We start from the raw sequence: 25,977 nt of genomic DNA, 5'->3' as shown, positions 1-25,977 counted from the left end.
AAGAATTAATAATAAAAATATTTCAGTGGTGACATTTTTTAAAAATATGAAAATGTGGTAATTGTGTCTGCAGGAACACTATTTGTATTCTGATTATAATGCAGAAATAAGTAAGTTCATTGTTTTAATTAAAATAGCCTTTATTTCTTTTATTGTTAACGAAACCATAAAATTATAATAACTAATTTGATTTTATAGCCTTGTCAGTTTCTAGCATGGTTGGTTATACTTGATACACAGAGTAAGAATTATAAAAAACATATATTACTTGTTATTTCTTGCCCAGCCCTAAACTCAATTTAATCATTAGTTTATTCATTCGGACGGCAGGAAACTTATAAACTTATTAATCATGTCAGGGGCTTATGAAATTTCAGATTTGGAAACTCCTACTCTAGTTTTAAGAGCAATATAATTCTTATAGAGTACTTTTAAGTCTATAAAGAAAATACTGTTTCAATGATGTGAAATTTGATTGATAAGGCACGTTTAGCAGATCTGTAATACATCTTGAGAAAGGAGCAATATTTTACTTTTCATAATTATTAATATCTGGCATGGTTTTTGAGATCCAAGAATGTATTGTGAGCTACTTTTGAGGATTTTATAATAGATACTAGAAGTTGTTTCATTTGGTATACTTTGTCAGTCCTATTTTACTCTACCGATATTAGAAAATTTGGGGCTAAACATAAGGTTTTATTGTATTAAATTATAAAGAGGCTACATAATGTGTTATGTTGCCAAGTTAACGCAATATAAACTTATGGCCACTGAAATCAATGAGCCCAAATTTGCACTGGATTGTTATCGTTGTTATGGTATTTTTTAAAAAATGAGGCTTTACTAGGACTATTGTTTGCTATTCTGGAACACATCCATTATTGGCTTCACTGCCTAGGAATTGTCAGAATAAATTTTCAACATTTTCACACTGCAATTTCCATACTTTAGAATATATGTAGGTACTGCCCATTGCTTCCCATTATATATAGTACATTGAAATGTGCTGACTTTGTTAAAGCATATGACTAAATATGTACCGGACTCATTTTAGAAATGATTTTTTAATCTGTCATTACATTTCTTTAATTTCCGTTTTTGTTGTGATTTTTTTCCTAAAGAGTTTTCAGTTTGTTACTGCCACTAGTTTATTTCTGTCTCCTCTATTGCCTCTTTTAGAGGTATTTTACTCAGTTTAATAGACTTCTTAGAATGGTGTATTGCAAGGGAAATAGAAATCTGATATATCATGATATTATTTTTATTATGTTTAAATGATTACAACTGGGAGAAATGAAGTATATGTTCTGAAGTCTATGGTTATTTATCTAAACTCTTTATCAATGGATCTGTCAAAAGTGGTGCAATATCAAACAAAAATTAGAAAAAAATTGTTATATAACATTTTTGAATCCAAAAATTGAGGTAGTGCATAGAAAATTACCAGTAATTATTCCTCAATTTTAACAAAATTTGACATAGTAATTAACATTCAAAGACAGCAGTGAATCTGATCAAACTTCATTGGCTATGCTGTGAAAACCTCTTTTTTATCTTAATTTATTGTTTCTTAAGAATATGCATTGTTGATCTAACTACAAATCATTTATGTGGAAAGAATAGCTCTGTATTACTCAAATTCTCTTAAGCATATATACAAACATTTTATTCTACTTAAGAGTAATATTTTACTAAATATCAAATAATATTATTGTATAGCACCCAAAGTATCCTGCACATATTGTATTAAATTCTTACAATTATGCAGTATTAAAGCATACTTTTTCACATGGCATGCTAAGCTATACCCAAGCCAGTCATATAGCATGTGGAACCATAAAGTGGCTTGTTTTAATATGTGTGTGGCTTGTTTTAAAACTTAAGATATCATCTATAATTTTTCTTAATAATGGTTTTTAATAGATGCATTGGCACAGGAGATAATGTCTCTAGTTAAAAGTTTGACTGTTCTTTATTTTTATGACCATATACAAGCTGCTATATCTCAAAACTAGGAAAAATAGCATAATCCTGTAAAATAAATCAACAGCACAAATGACTGAAATGATGGTTGGATTGTACATTGCACTGAACCACGGTATATTCATCTGTATTTTGTTGAATAAACTAGATTGGATTCTTTCACACATCATGTTAAGCCAAACTTTGAGAATTAAATCCAGGTTATATTATTTGGGCTAGAATTTGCTCTGCTCTAAAAAAAGGAACAAAAATATGAATTCATTTTCCAGTTACTCAGGTAGCTGCTTATGTACGTTCTTTTATTTTAATTTATGGGTGTCATTGAAATCACAATGCCGTAAAATTAGTTTTGTTCATGTTTGCTCTTGTTTGTGCATATTATATTGCTTAAACTGGATATGGCTATCCAGTTCACTCTGTGAAAAAGTCTCGGCATCCTTTTGGATGATGTAAACATCACTCAAGGATTTGGTGGTCCTGAACATGAAACATACCATGTCATAAAGAGTTTCACATTCCTTTGAACATTTTGAAGTTCCATTTTTGCAAAAAAGCTGGAAAAACTTTTGGATCAATTCTAGGTTCAGCCTAGCATCTTGTAATTTAACATTTTGTTTCCAAGGAGCCTGAAGTTAATGTGTTTTGACACTTTTAAGAAATGCTCAGCTCCATCCAGTTGCCCTGACTCCACCCCAAATAAAGGGATTAAAAGGTTGTAAAGCGAAAAAAATTGGGAGAAGATGACAATTAGACTTTTCAATTATTTTTTAAACAAAAAATCCCAAAGAATTTACATAACATTATAAGTTGCATAGCAGAAATGTCTATCCAGTAATAGAAGAAAATAAATGCTACACAATACTATTAGCAGGACACTAATCTCACTATTTTCTGTGCTAATATATATGAGGTGGCTGGATGGAGTCACTGAAGCAATAGGCGTGAGATTAAATGGACTCCAGAAGATGGTAGAGGTGAGGAAGGCCTGGAAGAACGTTGTCCATGGGGTCGCGATGAGTTGGACACGACTTCGCAACTAACAACAATACAATATTTCCATTGTATTATTTTGTCTCTTTTTTTCATCCAGAGTTTATGCCTCCTATCATATTTTATTTGTTACTGACCCAGGATTGATTTTAACCATATACTTGCATTCTACATGTAACTCATGTAATAATATAGCCATCTAATTGCTCAATATTTCATAGGTAGTACCCTGTGCTTAAAGTATTTTACTAGTACTAGTTTTACTAAATAATTCATCACTTTGGTTTTATTATTTGGGCTCTATTTCTGTATTCATTTCATTGTGGTAAATTGTTATATCAATTTTATCCACATTTTAAAACATTCTAGATTTTAGGCGTTTTGCTTCTCCACCCCCCACCCCCCCAATAATTATTTCTCTTACAGTGCTATGACTTTTTGTGTTCTGTTCTTTTAAGAAATTTAGGAAGCTTAATTTGCTGGTCAGCTACTGTAATAAAGAGTATTCACTAATTGAGTGCTTGGGGTAAAAATCCAAGTTATAAATATATCTAATTTCACCTCATTTAATTGTACTTTGCATTGGAATAAATAATTTGCACCTCATATAAATAATCACATGTTGCTCAGCTAATAATCAGTATTGCAAGAATAACAAAAATACTTCAGTTTTCTCTTTTATTTTCTTGACATTTAGATACCTAAATGTACTCCATGCATATATTAAGATCCAATTATATTCATGTCCGCTTATTATAATCAATCCTTGATAATTAAGATCTAAAATGAACTTAAATGCAGGATCTAAAAATGAGATTTTTCATAGTTTTTAATTGGCTGTATTCCTGAGACTGAAGACAGAAAAATGACTTCTGTCTCTTGTGTCTTCTCTGACCATAGTTGTTCACAGAATGAAACTTATAAAATACCGCCCACCTACTAAGACATATCAAGCATATTGTATTTTCATATGTGTAATGTTGGAGATTATGGCATTTGTGCAAAAAATGATATTGGTGTTACAAGTATAACCAATTTAAAATATTCACAGAAGATTGGCTTTCAAAGCATGTATCTTGTATTGTATTTCCTTTCCTGCTGGGATGATATAGGATATAATTTTCCAGGGTCATTGTAAATATACATTCTAAACTGATGTGCTGGGCTTAATATTCTGTGCATTACCTTACTTCAGTGGTTTTCCAATTTAAATTAACTTATGACCAGTCACCACATTTGTTCAGGCCCTGATTACAAATCCATAAAGAAGGTGATTTAAATAGTCTCTTCTTTCTTCATTGATTTTAATTTAAAATTTAATTTATTTAATGCAGCACAAACCTCTAGATTTTAAAAGTGTGATGATGAGTTCATTTCAAGTTTATGGCTAGCAGATAGGTTTTTCTTGTTCCTGCTGTTGAATTTATCAGTCTTCAGTATCAACTTTCCTAAAACATTGCACTATATAGGTTGGCATTTACTAAGCAATGAAATAAGGTTTGATGCATTTCATATGAAATTCTTACAATTAATACTTGGCTTTATTAAATGCTGATATTTTGACCATTCCTGCCTCTATTTATGTGTCAGAACTATAAGTATTATGAGTCCAACTCATAGACCAGAATACATCATGTGGGGCTTTATAAAAAGCTCCAGCTTTTGATTTATTACATTGTGAAATGAGGTAAAATAGAAATATCTATGGACAAAATGCAGCTGTCTACAATGTGGAGGTTTTTGTGTTTGTGGCTGAACATGTGAAAGTTTCCATATAATCTAAAATCTTGTAATATAGAGTTTGGTAAAATAGAAATGAGTGCCTAACAATGCATAGAGTCACGGATTCTCTTCTTGCTAGCAGGCCCACATTTCACATAATATTCTTGGCTGAAGTATTTTGTAACTTCTGGGAAAATGTGGAGGCCAAAGAAGATAGAACAAGTGTTCTTCTATAAAACAGCATTCTTTATCAGGAGTTTCAGCTGTGCTATTAATAAATGATCAACGTGCCTCTTATTTCAGTATTTATTTAAAAAATGGCATGTGCTTTGGAATCATATTACTAACTTCTTAGATATCGATTATTAAATATTTTGAAGTCTTTAGGATAGTGGATTGGCAAGGAATATTTTGATAAATAAATAAAAGGGTTTATTAAATTAATGCATTCTAAAGGGTAAATATTAGCTGCTAACCAATCGAAATGTGGATTGATACAAGATCAGGTTCATTCTATGTATTTTAGATAAATTGTATTTATACTAGGCAGGAAAAATAATAAAAGGCAAATTTTGTATCAGAACACTTTTGTTTGGAAAATATTAACCAGTTTTGTAATATAATTTTGCAATTATTCTGAGGAATTTAGTTCTTGTAATTGAAAATTCTATAAAGAAAATTGATTGAAAAAGGCAAGAAAAATGCTTTTGGAAAGTATAGGAATTTTTATAAAGTAAGAAATTGTTTTTTTTATATATATAAATTTTTATTATTTTTTTAACATAAAAAACACAACAACAAAGCATAAAAGTATCAGCTCCCCCATATTTTTGTACACACCGTAAGTCGGTTGGTCCATCGGTTTTGTGCATTCACCACATAGTCACAATTACAGTTACTTTATATAATACTCTTATCAATACAAATTTATAAATCCTAGTATCTCTATTAAAGAAAAAAAAGAAAAAATTTGACTAAACTTTTATTCGGTCATGCCTTTATGAGATAACTATATTTTAAATATTTTATTCTAAAACAAATCTTATAATCATACCAATTCTATCCCAAATATGAAAAAGAAAGAAACAAAGAAAGCTATTATATAAATATAGTATCAAAAACCAATAAAAGGAAAGGGAAAATAAAGTCATTATTATTCCTTATTATCTAACTTTTATATTTTAATATTTCATCATTCAACCATTGATAGAAAAGATCCCAAACTAAATAAAATTGTTTATCTTCTTGCTCTCTAATTTCAAAAGTCAATCTACTCATCTCAGCACATTCCAAAATTTTCTTTACAACTTCTTCTTGCAATGGAATTTTCTCATTTTTCCAATTTTTGCAAATACAATCCTAGCAGCAGTCAATACATTTACAATCAAATATTTCAACTCTTTACTATAAGTATCTGGTAGTATTCCCAATAGAAAAAACTCCGGTTTCAAGTCTATATGCTTCTTTGTCATTTTTTCCAGCCACATGTGGATTTTAGTCCAATATTTTCTAGCATCCTCACAAGTCCACCACATGTGATAGTATGAACCAGGTTTCTGATGACATTTCCAGCATTTTTCGGATTTGTTCTTAAACATTCTTGCTATCCTATTTTGTTTGGAAAATATTAACCAGTTTTGTAATATAATTTTGCAATTATTCTGAGGAATTTAGTTCTTGTAATTGAAAATTCTATAAAGAAAATTGATTGAAAAAGGCAAGAAAAATGCTTTTGGAAAGTATAGGAATTTTTATAAAGTAAGAAATTGTTTCATGGGTTTTATGCAAGCTTTCTCCAGAAGGAAAATATCCATTATTCACGTAAGGCAACTATATCACAAATATCTTATTTCTCTGAGGAAGGTTCCCATTAAAATATGTTGGGCAATTTTACGTTTTATTAGTTGCATAAGTTATTCAGTAATGCATTGAGGCTTGCCAATGTTTTTGTGTTTAAATAATAGTGTTATTCCCATTTTATTACTTTCAGTAAATAAAATTGTCAACACAATTTGTAAGTTCCTTTTTAGTAAGGTTCTCAAAGAATCCACTGTTTTTGTAGAAAGAGTTGCCATTGTATGATCACAATCTGTGTGATAAATTTCATTAGTTTGATTTCTTGAAAGTTAGGTATAAGACTTGCTGTTCTGTAGAAAGAAAATTTGAATCGCCCAAAGATGCAATTATAATTATAGTATTTTCAAATTATCTGGAAAAGCTATCAGTTTTACATGTCAACAACCATGATAATAAATTATTCAACAGTAATTGATACTGTAAAATTATTCCTGTGAGATTGATATGTATGTTAATATAATTGCTGGGGGAACTCTTTGAATGAAGGATTTAGTTTAAAAACACCATGGTTGATTATATGTGTTCTCTTTTGTTTGTCAAGCAGAATGCTGTTTTTGAGAAGAGTTATTGTTCTATATATGTTTGATTATAGATAAATTCAAATAATCTATTCACATTATACTGTTTATTAACTAAGTCTAATACAGTTCATTTATTTTTGTTTTACTAGGATTTTTTCCAAGCAGTTCTCAAGGATGTGATGCTTTTCTACGCCATAAGATGACATTAATATCTCCCTCAATATTGAAAAAATATGGAATTCCTTTTAATAAAGTGAGTTATTTATGATGTTTGGATCCTTATCCGTTAGATCAAATAATGCCTAGGAAATTACATTTATCCTTACACAAATTCAATTTTAAACAAACATATCTTGATGAACAAATTATGATGTGCATATACCGTATTTTTCGCTCCGTAGGTTTAGAGGAGGAAAACAAAACAAAAAAAATTGGAGCAGCAATGTAGTGAGGACAGGAGGCAGAGCCGGAGAGGAGCACAGATAGGTGTCCTCTCATGTGCCAGCTCTCTGCCTATTGACTCCTGCACTGTGGAAAGGAGACAGAAGAAGTGGGCAATGAGAAAGAGAGGTGGGGGTTCAGCATTGTCAAAGGACCCTGTTGTTGCGGCCCAGCTGCTGTTCACCAAAGCACCACAAAGGACTTTTTTTGGGGGGTGGGATGGGGAAAGTGTTTTTTATGGAGTGAAAAATACAGTACTTGGTAAGGGTGACGAAGGCATGAAATAAAACTTTATTTATTGAAAACACATACCACCTAGATACATATTCCCTCCCTCCCCTTTTCTGGATTTTCATCCTACAAAATTTGTAGATTTGCAGTCTTTTCTTGAAAATTCCAATCTAAGTTATATCTTATATTTTGTTCAAATAAATCAGAGCAATGTATGTGGTTCTCTTATTTTAGTAGGAATAGACGTGCCAATGTAATTGTATGGGACCAGAACAAACATTTCAAAGACAGTTATGGGTAACCTAATTGTCTTAAAATTGGGAATCTTGTTATAGAAATCTTCAAATCTTAAACTGCTTTGGGGTGGAAGTAGATATTGGTTGACGAGAATATAATGGATTTTGCTTTTAATTAGAGCCTTTCACCTTTGCAGACAGATGCAAACTAACTGGGTTTGGTGGTTCACTATGATCAGTTTGCAAAGCTTTTTGCAGACAAATCACTCATATCTATTTTTATTTAAATATTCATTGAATATTTGTTAGATCAATAGTAGTAGATACATTTTTGGCACCTGCTTGCCCACTTAAAATTATATATGTGTTTCAAATTATGCAGTCTGTAAACATGGATATGATTCTTGGCTATATAGGCCTAACTACATGTGTACTTAGATCATCTGGATAAGATATGTCCAAAATTAGATTAGATTCAGTTTTGTTCCTTTGGGCACTAAGAAAGTTGTGATCAATTCAGTAAATGGTTTATTTTGGGATCAATTCAGTGAATGATCTACTTTGGCATTTTGGGTGTTGGCGGTTCTGCTGGATTTTGAGCATATTTTCATTACCACCAAACATGGCAAATCTCTCAATCTTTAGGAATTGGGGTTTAAAGGTATAGTTTTACCGGGGCTTTACTTCTTTCTGTTAGATTGTGCTCCAAGGATTGTGCTGAGGTATTTAATTAATTAATTTTATTTATTATTAAATTTATTTGCCACCTATCTCATCATGAGACTAATCTGGGCAGCTTATTTTATTATTTTCCATTCTGTTTCTATAAGAAATCATTTGTAATTTAGAGATTTGAAATCACCAGTATGTGAATAACAGCCAGCTCTTTCCTTCCCATCTCATTCTAAAGAAATTCTTGGGATCTTGAAGAAGGGATTTTATAGGGACTAGTAAACTGAAGATGAATTCTGATCATACAGATGTATTTTTTTTGGTAGATCTGATTTAGGAATTATCTTTGAATGAACTAACATTTCCTTTGAAAACTCCCTTTAGTAATTATTCTGGATGCAGATGTGAACCTGGAATTCCAACTGTCATGTGACTAGGCATTACTCTGTGTAACTGAGATTGGTGGGCAATTATAGCCATTGTGGGAGAATGCAGATTTGGGTACTTTGACCCATTCAAGTGGCTTTCAGACTGAGGCTAAGCAGCCATCTGTCTGGGATGCTTAATCTGGATTCCTGCATTTATTCTGGATGACTTAAATTGATCCTTCCAATTCTTCCAGTTCTGTGATTCTAGATATGTCATGTATAGATTATTTCAGTGCACTTTTATTTAGAGCTCTTTGGAGACTTTAAAAAAAAAGAAAAATTAGTTCAGAATATTATAGTCTGTTTGTTAATAGGAATCGTGTATGGAAAATACGTAACTATTTTGTTGAAACTGTTTCATGTTTTCCAGTTTGTTTATGTCTGTACTGCAAATTGCTTGTGTTAATTTTCTTTATAGCTCCAAATGATATAGAAATAGAATATTTGAAGTATAACATTCTTCCATATGAAATTGTTTACCTGTTGGTAGCATTATCAGATCACTTTTTATATTGTAAACTGTCTGTTTGTGATTATGATTTTCCATTATTGTGACTAGGAATTTAAATGAAATTTATATTTCCAGAAAGCCCATTTCCTATCCATACATTGTGAGAAATTAGTGGGTCTTTCTTTTTAAAAGTGCCATCAATATATAAATGTATTACTGTTTTTATTGAATTGCTTCTATTGCACAATGTAATTTCTGTCTGCTGTTTTATGGTTTTATATTTATTGTTGACACGATGACATTGCAGACAAATAGATCATTCCAGTCTTCTCCAATATGGATGGCCATTTTAAATTGGAGATTTGGAAGTTGTAGTCCCAGGTGTTTGGCAGACATTGCACTTGGCTCTCTTAGGAACTCTTAGGTATTTATAATTGCTGTAGGAATTCTTGAATAAAGATGGAATATTAAAACATTTAATCTATATTTTTCAAAATACAATATAGATGCATAAATCTACAATATAGAAATAAGATTGGGTGTCCTGTTAAAGGCAAACAATAAGCAGCCTCTAAAAACAGAGAGGAATCTCAATATGAAGGAATGAAAACAAATAAGAAAACTTAAACCTTTCCTTAAGTTTGAAAATAATATAATATAAAAGCACTGCAAAAAACATATTTTTTTTGTTTCATACCCTGCCATATAGTTTGTAGTCTTAGAGGGGTAGTTGAAAACATTATAAAAAAATGACTGTTTAATTGTAGAACAGCTGCAATTTTCTCACAAGAGTTATATGCCAGAAAACACAGAAAGGGAACCCCAAATCAGCCAAGAATGTTATCAAAACAAAATGTGGGTTTCTTCCATGTAGGAACAAGAAATGAGCTGCAAGAGATTTGTTACTGTGTATAGGTGGGAAAAAGAAATGTTAAGATTTAAAACTGCAGCCCACTATAAACAGAAAGCTCGATGGTTAAAATCTGCAGTGGCTATTGTTATTAGAGCTTCTTTTATCTACAGCAAAACAAATTATATATCCAGACTAAATCTGTTGCTCCTGTGAATGCATTTAAGTTTGTAAAGAAGGATTAATTGTTAAATTGAGGACAATGGTCTAATAAGTGTTATGTTTTGTAAAAAAAACCAGAGCGTTTAGCACAGTGGTTCTTAACCTGGGCAATATCGCCCCCCAGGGGTGATTTCATTTTTTAGAGGGGCGATGAAACAAAAAGGGGTGATGCGGGGTGAAGGAATGGAAAGGGGGTGATATGGGGGTGATGGAGCGAGAAGTTTTGGGGACACTTTTGAGACTTTTTTAGTACAGTGAACCGCTGTATATCTGTCATACAAAAACATCAGATCGCTTGCTGTTAGTGGATTGAACTGTGTTTTAAAATGTTCAGTACAGAACACCGTACATACGTAAATACGCATCACTCATCTTCATGAGCGTTGCGCAGCAGCCTCTATCACTCTACCCATTAAATTTGTCGCTCTGATTTTTGTTGCTTTCCTTCTGTAAAAGTTTTCTTCTTTTTAACCCTTATTACAGTGTGCATGAATATATATTTCTCCCATAAGCTGTTCAGAGTATCCAGAAGTGGGAGGTGCTTCAGTCTCTTCTGGAAAGGCTGGGCTTAAAACTCCGGGATGCTCCTCCTCCACGGGACACCTCCCCAGCGCCCCCCAGTTTTAGCTCAGCCTTCGTGGTAAGAGGTTGTGCACTCCCTGACTGGAACGGTTTTCTGATTCAGGTTTGCTCTTGGGTTATTTCGGCTTGTAAAAATCTTCCCCATTTAATTTGGCTTTTTTCAGGCTTGTGCCTCTATTAGGTTGCCTCGATCAGTTTAAAAACAGTTTCTTTGTAACTAGCGGAGCCTGCCACTCTGCGGGCAGCCTGAGGCAACTGCCTCAGGCAATTACCTTATCTAACTTTCCGATCATCTTCTCTGTGATTGTAGCGGAGCGCTCGCAGCCACGGCTCACTTCGCCTTGCCGTTTCGTCTGACAGGAGCATTTAACTCGCAAGTTAGAGCCTCAGCAGCAGCGGCTCATTAGACTTCTCAGACATTAGCAGCGGAGATTCTGGCTTCCCGCCTTTTTCAATGGCTGGCTCAAGTTCACGCCTAAATATCACAGGCACCATTCCCTTTTTGGGGACCAGAGCAGTACCTTCCCACTTAGTTTTCCCTGGATTTAGCTCTCCCTTGTCTGGCTGATGTTGGATAAGCAGGCTAGTCATTAAACCGGAATTTCCTTGCAATTGCCTTTGGATCATTTCTTTGGAATGAAGCCGCAAGTGCCATTTTAAACAGCGGGATGTTTTGTTTTGACAGGAAAGAATCCACCTCAGATTCTGTATTGTTGGGGACCAGGGATCCAGAAAGTTCTCGCTTGGGGGTTTCCCTTGTTGGGGACCCTTAGATACTGTTTACCATATGCACAGTTTTACATATAGATATAGGCATACGTATATGTATATGGGCATGTATATATAGATATAGATATATATAGACTTACTCTCCTGGAGGAGCGTTCTACTTTCAACCACAGGGGAAGGCATCACCCCAAAGTACAAATATGAATAACAATAACAATAATTTTTAAAAAAATTAATTAAAAATTAAAGCCAGAGGCAAGAGAATCAGTCATCCACAATGGAAGGTGACAACGCTTTCAGCTCCAAGACAAATAAGTCCCGAGATAAGCCAATGGGCCTCTAAGGTGGTGGATAAGGATGCCATAGACGGCACCTAGCTTTGGAAAGGCAATTGCAGAAACGAGCCAGGGAGGCAGACAAGATGGCTATGACACAACAATCGGATCAGGACCCAAGTCCATTGTTGGGGCCCTTAGATTTATCTACCTAGCCCAGGCAGGCTGTTTCTGGACAACCTCCCATAGGCACATCTCCTCCAATGAGCACTGCCTGGCTAATCCCAGAGGCAACCTTCACCCCCACAGTCGCCGGCCTAAGACAGGAGGAAGGATTACCTGAGATTATCCCCATCAAAATGAGGCAATGGATGGAGATGGTGATTCAAAGGGGCATTGTGGATGGAGTTCAGCAATCCATAAGGACCAGAAACTTCTCGGCCGCTTCGGATGTGGGATCCCTGTCCGCTCGATCCTTTGCGCATATGGGACAACATCAAACTCAGGTATTCCCCAATATTCCTAACATACCAGCCCAGGGTCTTCGGGAGGAGGTGGAATTTGAGGATCAGGATGATCCATCAGATGGACTTGGGGTTGTCAGAGGCTGACCCACTAGAACGGGGAATGTCAGACAACGAAGGCCTCATTCCGGACCAACCTACCTTTTTTGGCCTTGTTTGCCTGCACCTCTTTAAATCCTTACTGTTCAAGGCAAAGAACACCGCTAAACTAGGCACATCAAACCCTCATCCATTGTCGACAGGGTCTCAGGACGAATCCGAGGATCTAATATTCTCACAACCGGCTAATGAGGTGGAAACTAATCCTGTCCCTCGTATGTTTGCTGAATTAGTACAGAATCAATGGGCATCAGCAGCATCATACCCAGCCCCAACAGGGTACGATAAACAGTATTATAATTTGGCACCAGAGTTTTCAAATTTTCTCAAAATGCTGCAGGTGGATGAGCCCATATTGACACTTGGCCTCTTCTTCAACCTTTCTCAACGAGGCCGAGGAAGCCCTGAGACTGGAAGAAAAGAGAGCAGAGTTGGCACTCCGTAGGGCTCACGTTTCTGACACCTGGGCCATTAGGGCAGCTACAGCTGCGTCCTTTTTTACACGATCCTCCCTACGATGGCTCTTCCACTTGAGGGATATATTGCTGGCGTCAAATGTCAGAGCCCACCAGGACATAGCTAAAATTATTGCAGCAGCAGAATTTTCCGCCGATGCCACATTTAATGCAGTCAAATTTTCATCTAGGGCCATAGCATCTCACGTATCAGCACGGAGACTGCTATGGCTCAGGCATTGGCAGGCGGATACCAAGCATAAATGCAAGTTGGCATCAGCCCCAATATCGGAGGATAAATTATTTGGTAGTGTCTTGGAACCCCTCCTTATAGAGAATAGAAACAAGAAAAAAGTGCTTCACAACCAACGCCAGCCTGGTAGGATGGGGAGCTCACTTCCAATCCCACACTGTGCAGGGAATTTGGACTATTTCCGAACAATCACAAAGCATCAACCTGTTGGAGCTGTGAGCAGTTCACCTGGCGTTATGCAGTTTTCTACCCCTTTTCCAATCACGGCACGTTCTGGTCTTGACAGACAATATCACAACCAAGGCCCACGTAAACAGACAGGGGGGTACCCACTCCAAACTTCTGATGCTGGAGACTGCCAAGTTGTTCAAGTGGGCCGAGGCCAATCTGTTTTCGCTCAAGGCAGAGCACATAGCAGGGGCCTTAAACACACAAGCAGACTGGCTCAGCAGGGCCATGATAGATCAGACAGAGTGGCGCCTACACCCGTCTTTCTTCCAGGAAGCAGTGCGGAGGTTTGGGCAACCGGTGATTGGTATATTTGCCTCTCCCCTCAATGCCCAATTGCCCTGTATATTTCAAGGTACCTGGCTCAGGGGGCAAAGGCCGTCAACGCTCTGCGATGTCAGTGGCCTCCCGGACTTCTATATACGCTTCCTGCACTCCCTGTAACACCCAGGTTGATCCAGAAGTTATTGGAGGAATGAATGGAATTGATATTGGTCGTCCCTTACTGGCCCAGGCGAATGTGGTTCGCAGACTTACAGGACCTGTCGAGAGAACAACCTCTCCCAAGGGCCGATACTTCACCTGAACCCACAATGGCTCAGTCTAGCCGTATGGAGGTTGAGCAGAGCCGTTTAAGGGCCCAACAGATTTCAGAGGATGCTATTGCCACCATTCAAGCATCCAGACAGTCCTCAACAAATCGTATATATGAGTCCACGTGGTCTGCTTTCTGTCGCTGGTGCCAGGGGTCTAAGATCGACCCAACTGCCCCATCAATAGGACAATTATTGGACTTTTTACAGGAGGGGTTGACCAAGGGCCTATCTCTAAATACTTTATGCAGACAGGTGGCGGCTTTAGCCTCAGTGATAGCCTGGGGTGACCTCCGTTCCATAGCGCACCATCCACATGTCCGCAGCTTTCTTAAGGGTGCTGCAAACTTACGACCTCCTGTAATTCACCGCTATCCCACTTGGGACCTCAACAAGGTGTTAACTGCACTTACAACTGGCCCGTTCGAGCCTTTAAGAACCGCTAGTCTTAAATTCCTGACATATAAGGTGGTCTTCCTAATTGCAATCACATCAGCAAGGAAGATTTCCGAATTGGCAGCATTGTCAGTGAGAAAGGACCTGTGCGTGTTTCATGCGGACAGAGTGATTCTCCGATTGTATCCATCGTTCACTCCTAAAGTAAATTCAGCCTTCCACAGAGCGCAGGAGTTGGTGCTTCCAAATTTTTGTCTGAAACCATCTCATAGACTGGAGCATCAATGGCATCGACTTGACGTTTGAAGGGCCTTAAGCATCTATCTAGACCGCACGGCGGCATTTCGAAAATCTGAGGCTCTATTCCTATCCTTCAACCCATCCACTTTAGGACAAAAGGTGTCGTCAACGACCATCGGTAGATGGTTGAGAACGACCATAGCTAAAAGTTATGAATGCCAGTCCATCTCAGTTCCTAAAGGCATTACAGCCCACTCAACAAGGAGTGCGGCAACATCAGCAGCATGGGCCACACGGGCTTCCATAGACGAAATTTGCAGAGCGGCAACTTGGGCTTCACCATCTCCCTTTGTCAGAAATTATAAAATTGATGTCTATGCCTCAGCGGACACTTCATTTGGCAGAAAATTCCTGCAGAGGGTCCACAGGGTTTAGGAGTGGATTTTGATCCAGATGGAGTCCCACCCTAAGGACAGGCCAAGCTTTGGTATGTCCTACTTCTGGATGCTCTGAACAGCTCATGGGAGAAAGGGCATTGATACTTACCTGATACGCCTGTTCTCTGTGAGCTGTGAAGAACATCCAGCCCCACCCATTTCTTTCCATCTGGGGGGGGTTTCTTTCCAGTCAGGGATCCAGATTAGGTGATGAGTTCTGGACTTTGGCACTCAGTCTTTGCAAAACTGGGGGACGCTGGGGAGGTGTCTGGTGGAGGAGGAAGAGCGTCCCGGAGTTTTAAGCCCAGCCTTTCCAGAAGAGACTGAAGCACCTCCCACTTCTGGATGCTCTTCACAGCTCACAGAGAACAGGCGTATCAGGTAAGTACCAAAACCCTTTTCCTCAAATCTTAATTTAGTTTAAGAGTTTTCGTCTTGAAATTCTTAGTTCTTACATTGCGGTTTGTTCTTATGCCCTTTTTATATTTCTTTTTACGTCTTAAAATTCACTTGTAATTAAATCATTAAATGTTACTGGTTTTTTCGGGCATTTCATTTTCTTGCAATTGAATTTTGTTTTCAGTGGTCATTGCATTTAAGTGTCTTGAATAAATAAGATAATAATGAAATACATGTATCACTAAGTTTGGGAGTAAAGTGATGGGTGGCATCAGAATTTTTCACACAGTTGATATATGGGAAAAAGACTAGAAATAAATTATTTGCATCGATTTGTCCTAATGACAATTTTAAAGAAAACATGTTTGCATAAATTGAAGAATTATTTCCCTGTGTTGTGATTGAGAGGTTATGTTGGGGGAGGGGGGGGCGATGATAATTTCCTCAATGGCTCAAGGGGGCAATTCTTTCAAAAAGGTTAAGAACCACTGGTTTAGCATATATTCAGAATGTCTTCAGCTTCTTTTTATGCAGGATACTCTGTGCTATTTAGAGATGTGTAATTCATCATTAAAGAGTTAAATATGAACAAATTTAGATACTATATTCTTGTTCATTGTAAGTATATATTAAAACATTAAGCAGAAACAGTATTTCTGCACTGTTTGATGATGTGCCATCAAATTGGGGTCAACTCTTAGTGACCACATAGATTTTCTCCGTGACAATCTCCCTAACTTGGTCTTTCAGGACTTCCAGTGGTGTACTGATTGCCAGTGTAACGAAGTCCATCCATCTTGCTGTTGGTCATGCTATTCTTCTATTTCTTTTTACTTTCTCTAGCAATAGAGATTCCTCCAAAGATTTATTATACACATCCAGTGGCCTTTATTATTATTACATATATAAACACATACCATATTTGTTTTTGTTCCTCTTCCCATATGTCATATACTGGCTTTTGTTTTATGTTTTGTTTGTATTCTGCAAGCTGAAATAAAAAAAGTTGGAAAAATAATAGAAATGTCAAGGATACTGGCAAAAGCATTCTTTTTAATGTTTCCAAATTTGTTTTTCATAAGCTGTAGGGTATTGAGTATGCAAAATTTGTCATTTTACATTATTTTATTTTATGCTATTTTATTTTATTTCAGGTACCTGAATCTCCCTAGCATTCTTCCTAGTTTTTCATTTAAGCATTTTGAATAGTTATGCAACTGTGTACCATTAGGGAGCAGTCTATACTAAACTGGAGTTCTAATTAATATACCTCTGTGAGAATGTGAAAAGGGGGAGTCAGGCCATTATGATCTCTTGTGGCTTAGAGTGATAGAACTGGAAACATGCTGAACACTGATAAGCCAGCCTACACCTACCAGGTGACAGCTGAACTGCTGGTTATTGCCATAGCACACCTGCTAAACTGTCACCAGTGAGGGTGAGTGACAAGATAAATTTGGGAATTACAGGCACAGAAAATGTTTATACTTCTGTGCATTCACTTTATAAAATAAAACAATCCAATCACAATCTCAGCATGAGCATGAGCATATGGCTGTTGTACATAATCCCATCTATATTGCTTATGCTTAGATATAGTGTACAATTGCTATCTTTAATGGGGGTGTAAGGAAACAAGAATTTATATAAAACAGCTTTACAGTCACTTCTTTTGGGGTAAGCTAAGCTGGTTCTAGGATCTTTGACAGTCTATTACAAAGACACTGATTTATCAGCCTCCATCAGAATTCTATCTGGCCTCCTTTGGATTATTGTGCACATGGGGCCTACAAAATTCTAGCCCTAAAGTAACATGGCTGCCAGTAAAAGATAATGCCACTATGGTGATTGTATGAAGATCATACAATCATATTTCATTGGGCAAAAGAATACATGATTGATGGGCTTGATGTGGTGGATTGTGCTTGGGAGATGAGAAACAAGAAATAATTAGGATATAACCAGTGAGATTATTGCTACTAAGATTGGAAGAAGTTAACTAGTCCACCCAGGAAAAAGAGGAAAACTTCAACTTATCTGCTACAGGGAAAGGAGAGTTCTAATGCTGACTGACATACTTCCTTTCTGGTTGCAGTGTAATTCATAGAGAAAGGGAATCATCTTCTATCCCAATGTGGTATGCTGGTAAAGCATTTAAGACAGGGGTGTCAAACTCACGGCCGGATGTGTCATGTGCTGGCCCTGCCCCCGCTCGGTTTAGCGAAGGGGGAAAAACTCCTGATAGGTCATGTGACGCCACTGTGACAATGCAAGTTTGACACCCCTGATCTAAGAGAAGAATCAAAAAGCTGACCTAGAATGTATCATAGAAATCTCCTATATGAAATAAGATCATGGACCTGTTTGTCATGAGCTAGTCTGACTCCACTGCATCGGGGTGTGTGTGTGTGTGTGAAGACCCTGGTTTATCAGAAGACTCAGCAGCTATCTGAGGCAATCTGAATCTAACTCAGCAAAATATCAGCAGGAGTAGGTGTCAGAGGAGTCAGGTGATGAGGGACCACATCCCTGCAGAGCACCCAACTCAGAACGCATTAGCAGCTTCAGAGAGCTAAGCAGCGAAGATAGCCACGAACACTTGTAATTGAACCATATCTACATCTGGCCCATTTTAAAACAACTGACAGCAAAAACGTCTCTTTTGGAAACAACTCACTAACTTTGGATCAGCATTCTTATGTCTTTGTTTTCCCCTTGTTCTTTGACTCAGACTGACTGACTGTTCTCTAGGTGTTTCCCTGAAAGTGTGCGCTGTTTGTTCCTTGTTTGATTTTAAACAAACTCAAAACTGCTGTGATGTAGTCACCTCTATCTTGCTTCCTTATATTTTGTGGGCATACATGTATGTACAGCTCTCTGCCTGCCTTACCACTAGTCAATACATTGTTTGTAAATTGATCCATCATATTTTCTCAGCTTGAAATAGTACACCGGTCCAATTAATATTGGGCCTCAAGCATATAAGGCATATTCTACATCTGATGTTGTTTGGGTAGAATCAGTAACATGAGACTGCAGATAATCAATGTAATTTATCCCCAGACTGATCTTTCTCTAATTACTTGTGATCTAATTAAAGTGGCTCATTCTAGCTACCTGATGGATCCAGTTATTTTTCTCAATGAACTTGGAATTTTGCTGTCTCCTGTTTGCAACATTCTTCCTTTTTGAAGACTCAACTCTGTTTTTCCAGGAAATTGAAGGTGATAAAATAGAAGAGCTAGGAGTTGTGAATGGAGGAAGTCTCAGGGAAATTATACTAAAAAACAATAATTCCATTTAGAGCAATTCTTTGGTGATAAGAAGTAGTGAAGAATGTTTCCCTCTCTCTCTGGATAGAGAATGGTCCATTACTGTTCTGAAGGGTTTTTTTTTTTTGCATTGAGCACCATTGCCTTCACAGGAAAGTTGGGGAGATGGAACAGAGCATTCTTCATTCTTTGTAGATAAAATTATTCAGATATGCCTTGAATTGATTTTTAGTAATGGCAACCACGTGTCATATTATTTTGGATACTTTTGAATTTGTAAACCTTTGATGAAGCAGGCAAAGTGCCTATATGTTTGCTTGGCTCTTGCATCTTGGAGATAGCAAACTGGCTGTATAAAATTATGTTTTAATTCCTGTTTTCTAATATGCGGAAGATATTTTATCTTGATGTCTTAGTGGCTGGGTGGCACATATTTGACCTTTGGTGATCTTTAAATTTTAAATGGAATTAAGACAAAAAGTTAAATGGAATTTTACTCCATTAGTATTTCAGCGGGAGACCCAGGAGGGTAGGCTAGAGTGGACACTTGAACAAACATGGAAGGGGAAAAAAGGAAATCATTTTATCTATTGTTACATTAAAGAAATATGTTCACATAGCCAGATGAAATCAAACATGGTTTAAGAGAATCTTTATCTGTTCCTCATGTCAAATATGAGAATATTCCTATTCATGAGAATAGAAAAGGACAACTGGGAGGTAACATCTAGGAAACAAGGAGTCATATTCAAGACATTCTCATTTATTGTCTTTGTTTTCTGTTTTAGATCACGCAGGAAGCTGGAGAGTTTATGATCACTTTCCCATATGGATACCATGCAGGATATAATCATGGTTTCAACTGTGCAGAATCAACAAACTTTGCAACAATTAGATGGATTGATTATGGAAAAGTAGCTAAATTGGTAAGTCAAATGATATTACTAATAACCAAGTTATCCAAAAGAATGTGTTTAAAAAGGAGTCGTGAATTTAGACGTTAAAAAAAGACAATTTTGAGAAAACCTGCAATGTGTAATAATTTCAATAAGTAACTTATATTGAATAAATATTCTGTGTAATATACTATATTATTAAGAATTACAAGCGATAATAACCAGATAGTTCAGACATTTCCTACAGTAGGTATAGCTATTAAGGCATTGCACACTTTGTAAGAATTAGCTCATTAAAGTTATTGTGACCTTTAAAACAATAATAGTCTTTACGGGTTTATATTTATATTAATTCCAACTTATTTCATCTGAATTATTTTCAGAGTTTGTTCAACTCTAATGGTTATCTTGCTAAGGTAGAAATTTTATTAAGTTTCCTCAGAAGTAAGTTCAATGAGGGTTTCTTCTTAGAAAATATATACTATGTGGTTTCTAACAGTAAAACTTTCTCATTTCCATGTAATTAATGATTTATTTATGTAAATTCTTAAAAATTCTGGCAAATATTGTGCTGTTTTGATAATGTTATGTTACATGTATGTAGGAGCAGTATCTATATACTATTAAAACTCTTTTGTCATGATTTTTAACTGGACAAAATGGTGCATCGTAGGGCAACAATTTTTGAACCAAGGTGCCTCAAAAGGGCTAATTTACAGAATGCATCCAAAATATGGAACCTATGATTCCAGAGGGAATAACCTCTGTGAAAGTTGTGGCTTTCAGGGTTCTTGTTTTTACAAGAATATTGATGAGATTTCTTGAGTGTCTTTACTTAACAATATTTAATGAATAATTGGGGGAGGATCTGTCAGCAAGATGGGAATATATTGTCTACAACTTAATTTGACTTTAGCAGTTAAAAGATTTGGTTCAGCATGGGACTTAGACCAAAGTTCAACATACTGATAGCCCCTTTACTTGCTGTAAAATCTAGTATCAGCCAGGCAATTGGCAGTCTCGAAGTCTGTGTGCTCCATATATACAAATTGTGAGCTTACCTGTCCTCATCAGATGAGAGAGATTAATTCTCACTGTGGATCCAGCCTAATGTCTCAAATGCTAAAATTTATAACTCATTTATGATTAAAGTATTTTACAAAACTGTATGAATACAAACATAGAAGGATGGCTGGGAAAAGAAGCCATTTGTCCAATAAGCAAATGAGTAGAGAATAGACAAAGCACACTGTCTTTTTATTGTGTAGCTTCCAGCCCATCTTTCCCTGACCTAATTTTTCAGCACACGAGGAAACTCATGGGGTTCCATCTCTCTGCTGTTGGAGACAGCAATCGCTTCCTTTCATCTGTATTGCCTGCGCTAACTTCTCTTCTGTGGATCTGCATTGGGTCTTTATTTATTAACTTAATCTAGGAATGCAGATGTGAGCACACCTAGCATTGCAATGTAGCTTTACATTCTCAGGAAAGTTTTGTAAGGTATTTTTTCAGTGAAGCTTACCTAGGCAACAGAGGAACACAGTCAATGCTGACGCCTCGTTGGTAGAGGAGTTGAACATCTTCTTCGCCTGCTATGAGGTGAAAAGACCAGACCCCGTATCCTCTGCCTGCCAGCATTTTGATTCCCAGCCACTCACCCTATACAAACATCAAGTGAGAGCTGCACTGAAGGCTGTGAATCCTAGTAAAGCTGCAGGTCCAGATGGGGTGCTGGGGATAGTGGTGAAGACTTGTGCTGATCAATTAGCAGGGGTCCTGACAAAGATCTTTAACATCTCCCTGCAAATGGCCTGTTCCATCATGCATGTTCCATCATGCTTGAAAACAGCCACTATTATCCCAGCCCCCAAGAAAACAGCAATTAACTGTCTAAATGACTACAGACCTGTCATGTTAACATCAGTTGTGATGAAATGCTTCAAAAGACTGGTTCTCCAACATCTTAGGACATGCCTCCCACCAGATTTTGACAAACATCAGTTTGCCTACAGAGAGAACAGGTCGACAGACGATACCATAGCTACTGCCTTGCAATCTGTAGCAAGCCATCTGGAGAAACCCGGAAATATGTCAGGATGCTTTTCATTGACTACAGCTCGGCCTTCAATGCTATCCTGCCGAGCATCCTTATCGAAAAGCTGACTGACTTGGATTTTCCGTCTTCCATCTGCGACTGGGTCAAAGTCTTTTTGATCGACCATAAACAGTGAGGGCTGGGTCTGTCACATCCACCTCCCTGAAGCTTAGCACTGGCTCCCCACAGGGTTGTGTGCTCAGTCCCTACCTGTACTCACTGTACACACATGACTGTGTATTGTCAGACCCATCCACTGTGATCATTAAATTCGCAGGTGATATTACCGTATTGGGTCTCATTCCAGGTGGAGACGAAACAGCATGTGGGGAGAGTTTCAAAAATTATCCTCATGGTGCCTAGAAAACAACCTGCACCTAAACATCAGCAAGACAAAGGAGATGGTGTAGACTTCAGGAAGAAGAGAGAGGAACCCACCCCACTTTACATCAAGGAGGGCTGTGTGGAAAGAGTTTCCTCCTTTAAATTCCTGGAAGTCTACCTCAGCAAAGATCTCACCTGGAAAAGCAACACAACCTAGGTGGCCAGAAAGGCCCAACAGAGACTCCATTTCCTTAAGGTCTTGCAAAAGAATGAAGTGGAACAATGACTGATGACCTCCTTTTACGGTCCACAATAGAAAGCGTCCTCACATATTACATTACGGTGTGATATGCTGGCTTGACAGTCATGGATAGAAAGACATTACGGAGGGTGGTGAGCACAGCACAAAACATTGTGGGCTGTTCCCTGATAGCACTAGATGACCTCGCTAGGGCTCACTGCCTTAGAAGAGTGAGGAAAATTCTCATGGACGACTCACATCCCGGGCAGCACTTCTTCACTCTCCTACCATCGGGTAGGAGATATAGAAGCATAGCCAGCCGCACCAACAGGCTGAAGAACAGTTTCTAACCGTGTGCTGTCAGACTTTTGAACGGAAAATAACTTCATGTCAACATAGTATGACGAACTTGCGGGGCCAGCATATTGTGCAAGAAGGTCACATAGTGTAATAAGATTGGGACTGGGTTAGGGACTTCTGTCCTCACTGTGAGTTGTGTTGGGGGGGGGATGCACGAAGGGAGGCTCAGCCAATCTCATTGTACACATGTTGTACTCTTGACAATAAAGATAATAACAAGAACAAGAAGAACAAGAAGAAGAACAAACAACAACAACAACAATAATAATAGGTTCATTGGCATTGCAATGTCTGGTGATGCACGAATTGAAGACAAGCAGCAAGAAAAAAAAATCACACAGTACCGGGATTTACAAATCAAAGTTGAGCGATTTTGGAAAAAGAAATCGTGTATTATCCCAATAGTGATTGGAGCCCTTGGAGCTATTTGGAAATTCTGAATTTATCAGACTTGAATACCTAGATTCTGCAAAAAAACCACCCTACTTGGAACACCGTATATCCTCCGACACTACCTTAACAGTTCCTAGGTCCTTGGTTAGGACTTGAGCTGTTGAGCTACCAACCAGCCCCAAAGGCTGTGAATCTCACCAAAGATTAACAACAACAACAACAACAATAATAAAAGTGTTACTGACTTCACTCATCAATACAGAGCTCCATAGAACACAGTATGAAAGCTATTGAATTGGAAAACAGGACATTCTCTACAACTGTAAGTTGTTCTACATTAATATCATATGTTTGCCAATTGCAGCCTGTATAGGCATGAGACATATGTAGACTGTATAGTTTGTTCTTTTTCATTAATGTCATCTCCCTCCTCTGTACAATACATCTAATGAAGATATAGAAGAAGTCCGATATTAAGGTTTTAAAGAAGGGCAGGTAGGATGTTGTCTCAGAGCTTTCTAGATTTTGTAAAATAGAGTCTATCTTCATGTTAGTTGGTTAGAGATAACACTTTTTTATGGACAACATTTTGGCTTATTCTGCTTGGGTGCATTTTGTAAATGTTAGTAAAACAGATGATACAGTGACAATTATTTCATGTATTGTGCTAGGGCCTTCTTTAATTTGTGCTTAGCTTGCAATATTTGTGCTGAAGTTGGAGCTATAAGCAGACTTCTAAACTGCTGAATATATATGTTTGCAAACTTTGTGATTATCTTTCCTGTTTTTAAAAATCAAAAGTTTCCTTAGAAGTTTCCTTTTGAAATTTCATTTCAAAAAATACTTTGATCCAAACAAGTGCAAGATCTTCCATAGAGGTTTGCACATCATTCAATCAGACAAATAACCTCGCTGCTAACAATAGCTCATTGTTGTTTAGTTTGAGATTTAGATTGTATAGCATTAACCAATCCATTGATTAAACACTTCTTCCTCAGTTGAGTGTAGTGAAAAATTGTTCTATGTCAGGAGCATATTGTGTCATTAGATAAGTTAATAGACATTGGCACATAGATATGTCATTATTTATTTTATTTGATTTGTCAAATGCTTTCAATATAATAGAGATAAGAATAAACATAAGTATAAATACAGGAAATATGTACAAATAATTGGGGACAATAGGACGGGGACGGTAGGCACGATTGTGCGCTTATGCACACCCCTTACATACCTCTTAGGAATGGGGTGAGGTCAGTAGTGGTTAGTTTGAGAGAAAAGGAGTGTGGGTTTGAGGGTGTAACAACAAAGTCAGGTAGCGTGTTCCATGCCTTGACCACTCTGTTGCTGATGTTGTACTTTCTGCAGTCAAGTTTGGAGTGGTTTATATTAAGTTTGTATCTGTTGTGTGCTCTTGTATTACTGCAGTTGAATCATTATCATCATTCTAGCCATTGTCTATCCATTGCAGGAGGAAGGCATCTTTTTGCATATTTCCAACCAATATGATTTTGAGCTTTCTTTTCCAATTGGGCCTGCAATATTTGCTGATGTCATAGCTTCATTTTGTTTTAGATCTCTTTTGTGGATGCTTTTTATCAAGTAGAATCCATTCTATGACTGCCTTAGTCCATCTGATGACACAGAGATGTGAAGGGGCATAAAGAAAAAGTGAAGAAAAAAAATCTATAGGGATATAGATCAAGTTTAGGGACAGGAAGAACTAAGCAATAATGGCGGAAAGAAAATGAAAAAGCAGTAGAATTAAGAACTAGGATATGAGGTGGAAAACTACTTATAGTCCTTACTTACAACTATTGGGACTGACAACTCTGTTGCTAAGTGCCAGGGTTGCTAAAGGAAAAATTACATGACTGAGCCAAACTTACAATAACACTTCTGCTTTTATCGTTCAGTGAATCACTGTGAGAGTTAAATGAGACATCATATGACTATGACTTGAGATTTCAGTTCCAAGTTCTTTAATAATTCTGCTTGTTGGAGGCCGACTGTGAAATCTACAAATGACCATGAGACACTGCAGTGATTGTGAAGTGCCCAACTGGCAATCATGTGACTTGAAGATTAGTCACAAAGCTGTTTTTTCAACAGTCGCAACTTTGAATGGTCACTAAGCAAGGAGGCATTGAGGGAGGATTAACTGTATTACCTATATCAGTCTTGAAGTAGTATTTTTTCATCCAACATTATAAACTTATTGGATTTTTAGCATCTATTTCTGTTAATGTAAATCTGAAGTAACAGTTCAATATATCTACATGGTGGGAAAAAGACATTTTTCTAGGAATTATTCTTCCAAACTATTTAAAAAAAATTCAAATACTAAGAAAGAATTCAAACTCCCCCCCCCCCTTTTGTAAAAAAAAAATTCCATTAATAGAGCCTCCAGTTAATTGAGTAGCCTGTTAAATTATCAGGTTAATATCAATGGTAATAGTAATGCATGTTAGTATTTCTGGAAGCATGTTGAATATCATTCAACCTGAGGAACCATTATCCAGCACTATAATCATTAACCATTTTATCTTGTCTAGCCATAGGAGGTTTTGGGTAAAATA

At 36.9% G+C, this 25,977-nt stretch overlaps 1 protein-coding gene across 12 annotated transcripts in view; it reads left to right on the top strand.

Moving 5' to 3' along the window:
• Positions 1-25,977, top strand: part of KDM4C (lysine demethylase 4C) — a 196,363-nt gene that overhangs the window by 38,367 nt on the left and 132,019 nt on the right. For all 12 annotated transcript variants that reach the window (XM_026703723.2, XM_087926663.1, XM_087926667.1 and 9 more), the window contains exons 8-9: positions 7,226-7,329; positions 19,878-20,015. In XM_026703723.2, coding sequence (XP_026559508.1) covers positions 7,226-7,329; positions 19,878-20,015 — 242 coding nt within the window. The remainder of the gene's footprint in view (positions 1-7,225; positions 7,330-19,877; positions 20,016-25,977) is intronic.

This window comes from Pseudonaja textilis, chromosome 2 (genome assembly GCF_049901715.1).
Source record: "Pseudonaja textilis isolate UNSWEBS1 chromosome 2, rPseTex1.2, whole genome shotgun sequence".
Classification (NCBI taxonomy): domain Eukaryota; kingdom Metazoa; phylum Chordata; class Lepidosauria; order Squamata; family Elapidae; genus Pseudonaja; species Pseudonaja textilis.
This window is presented reverse-complemented; position numbering and strand designations above follow the sequence as displayed.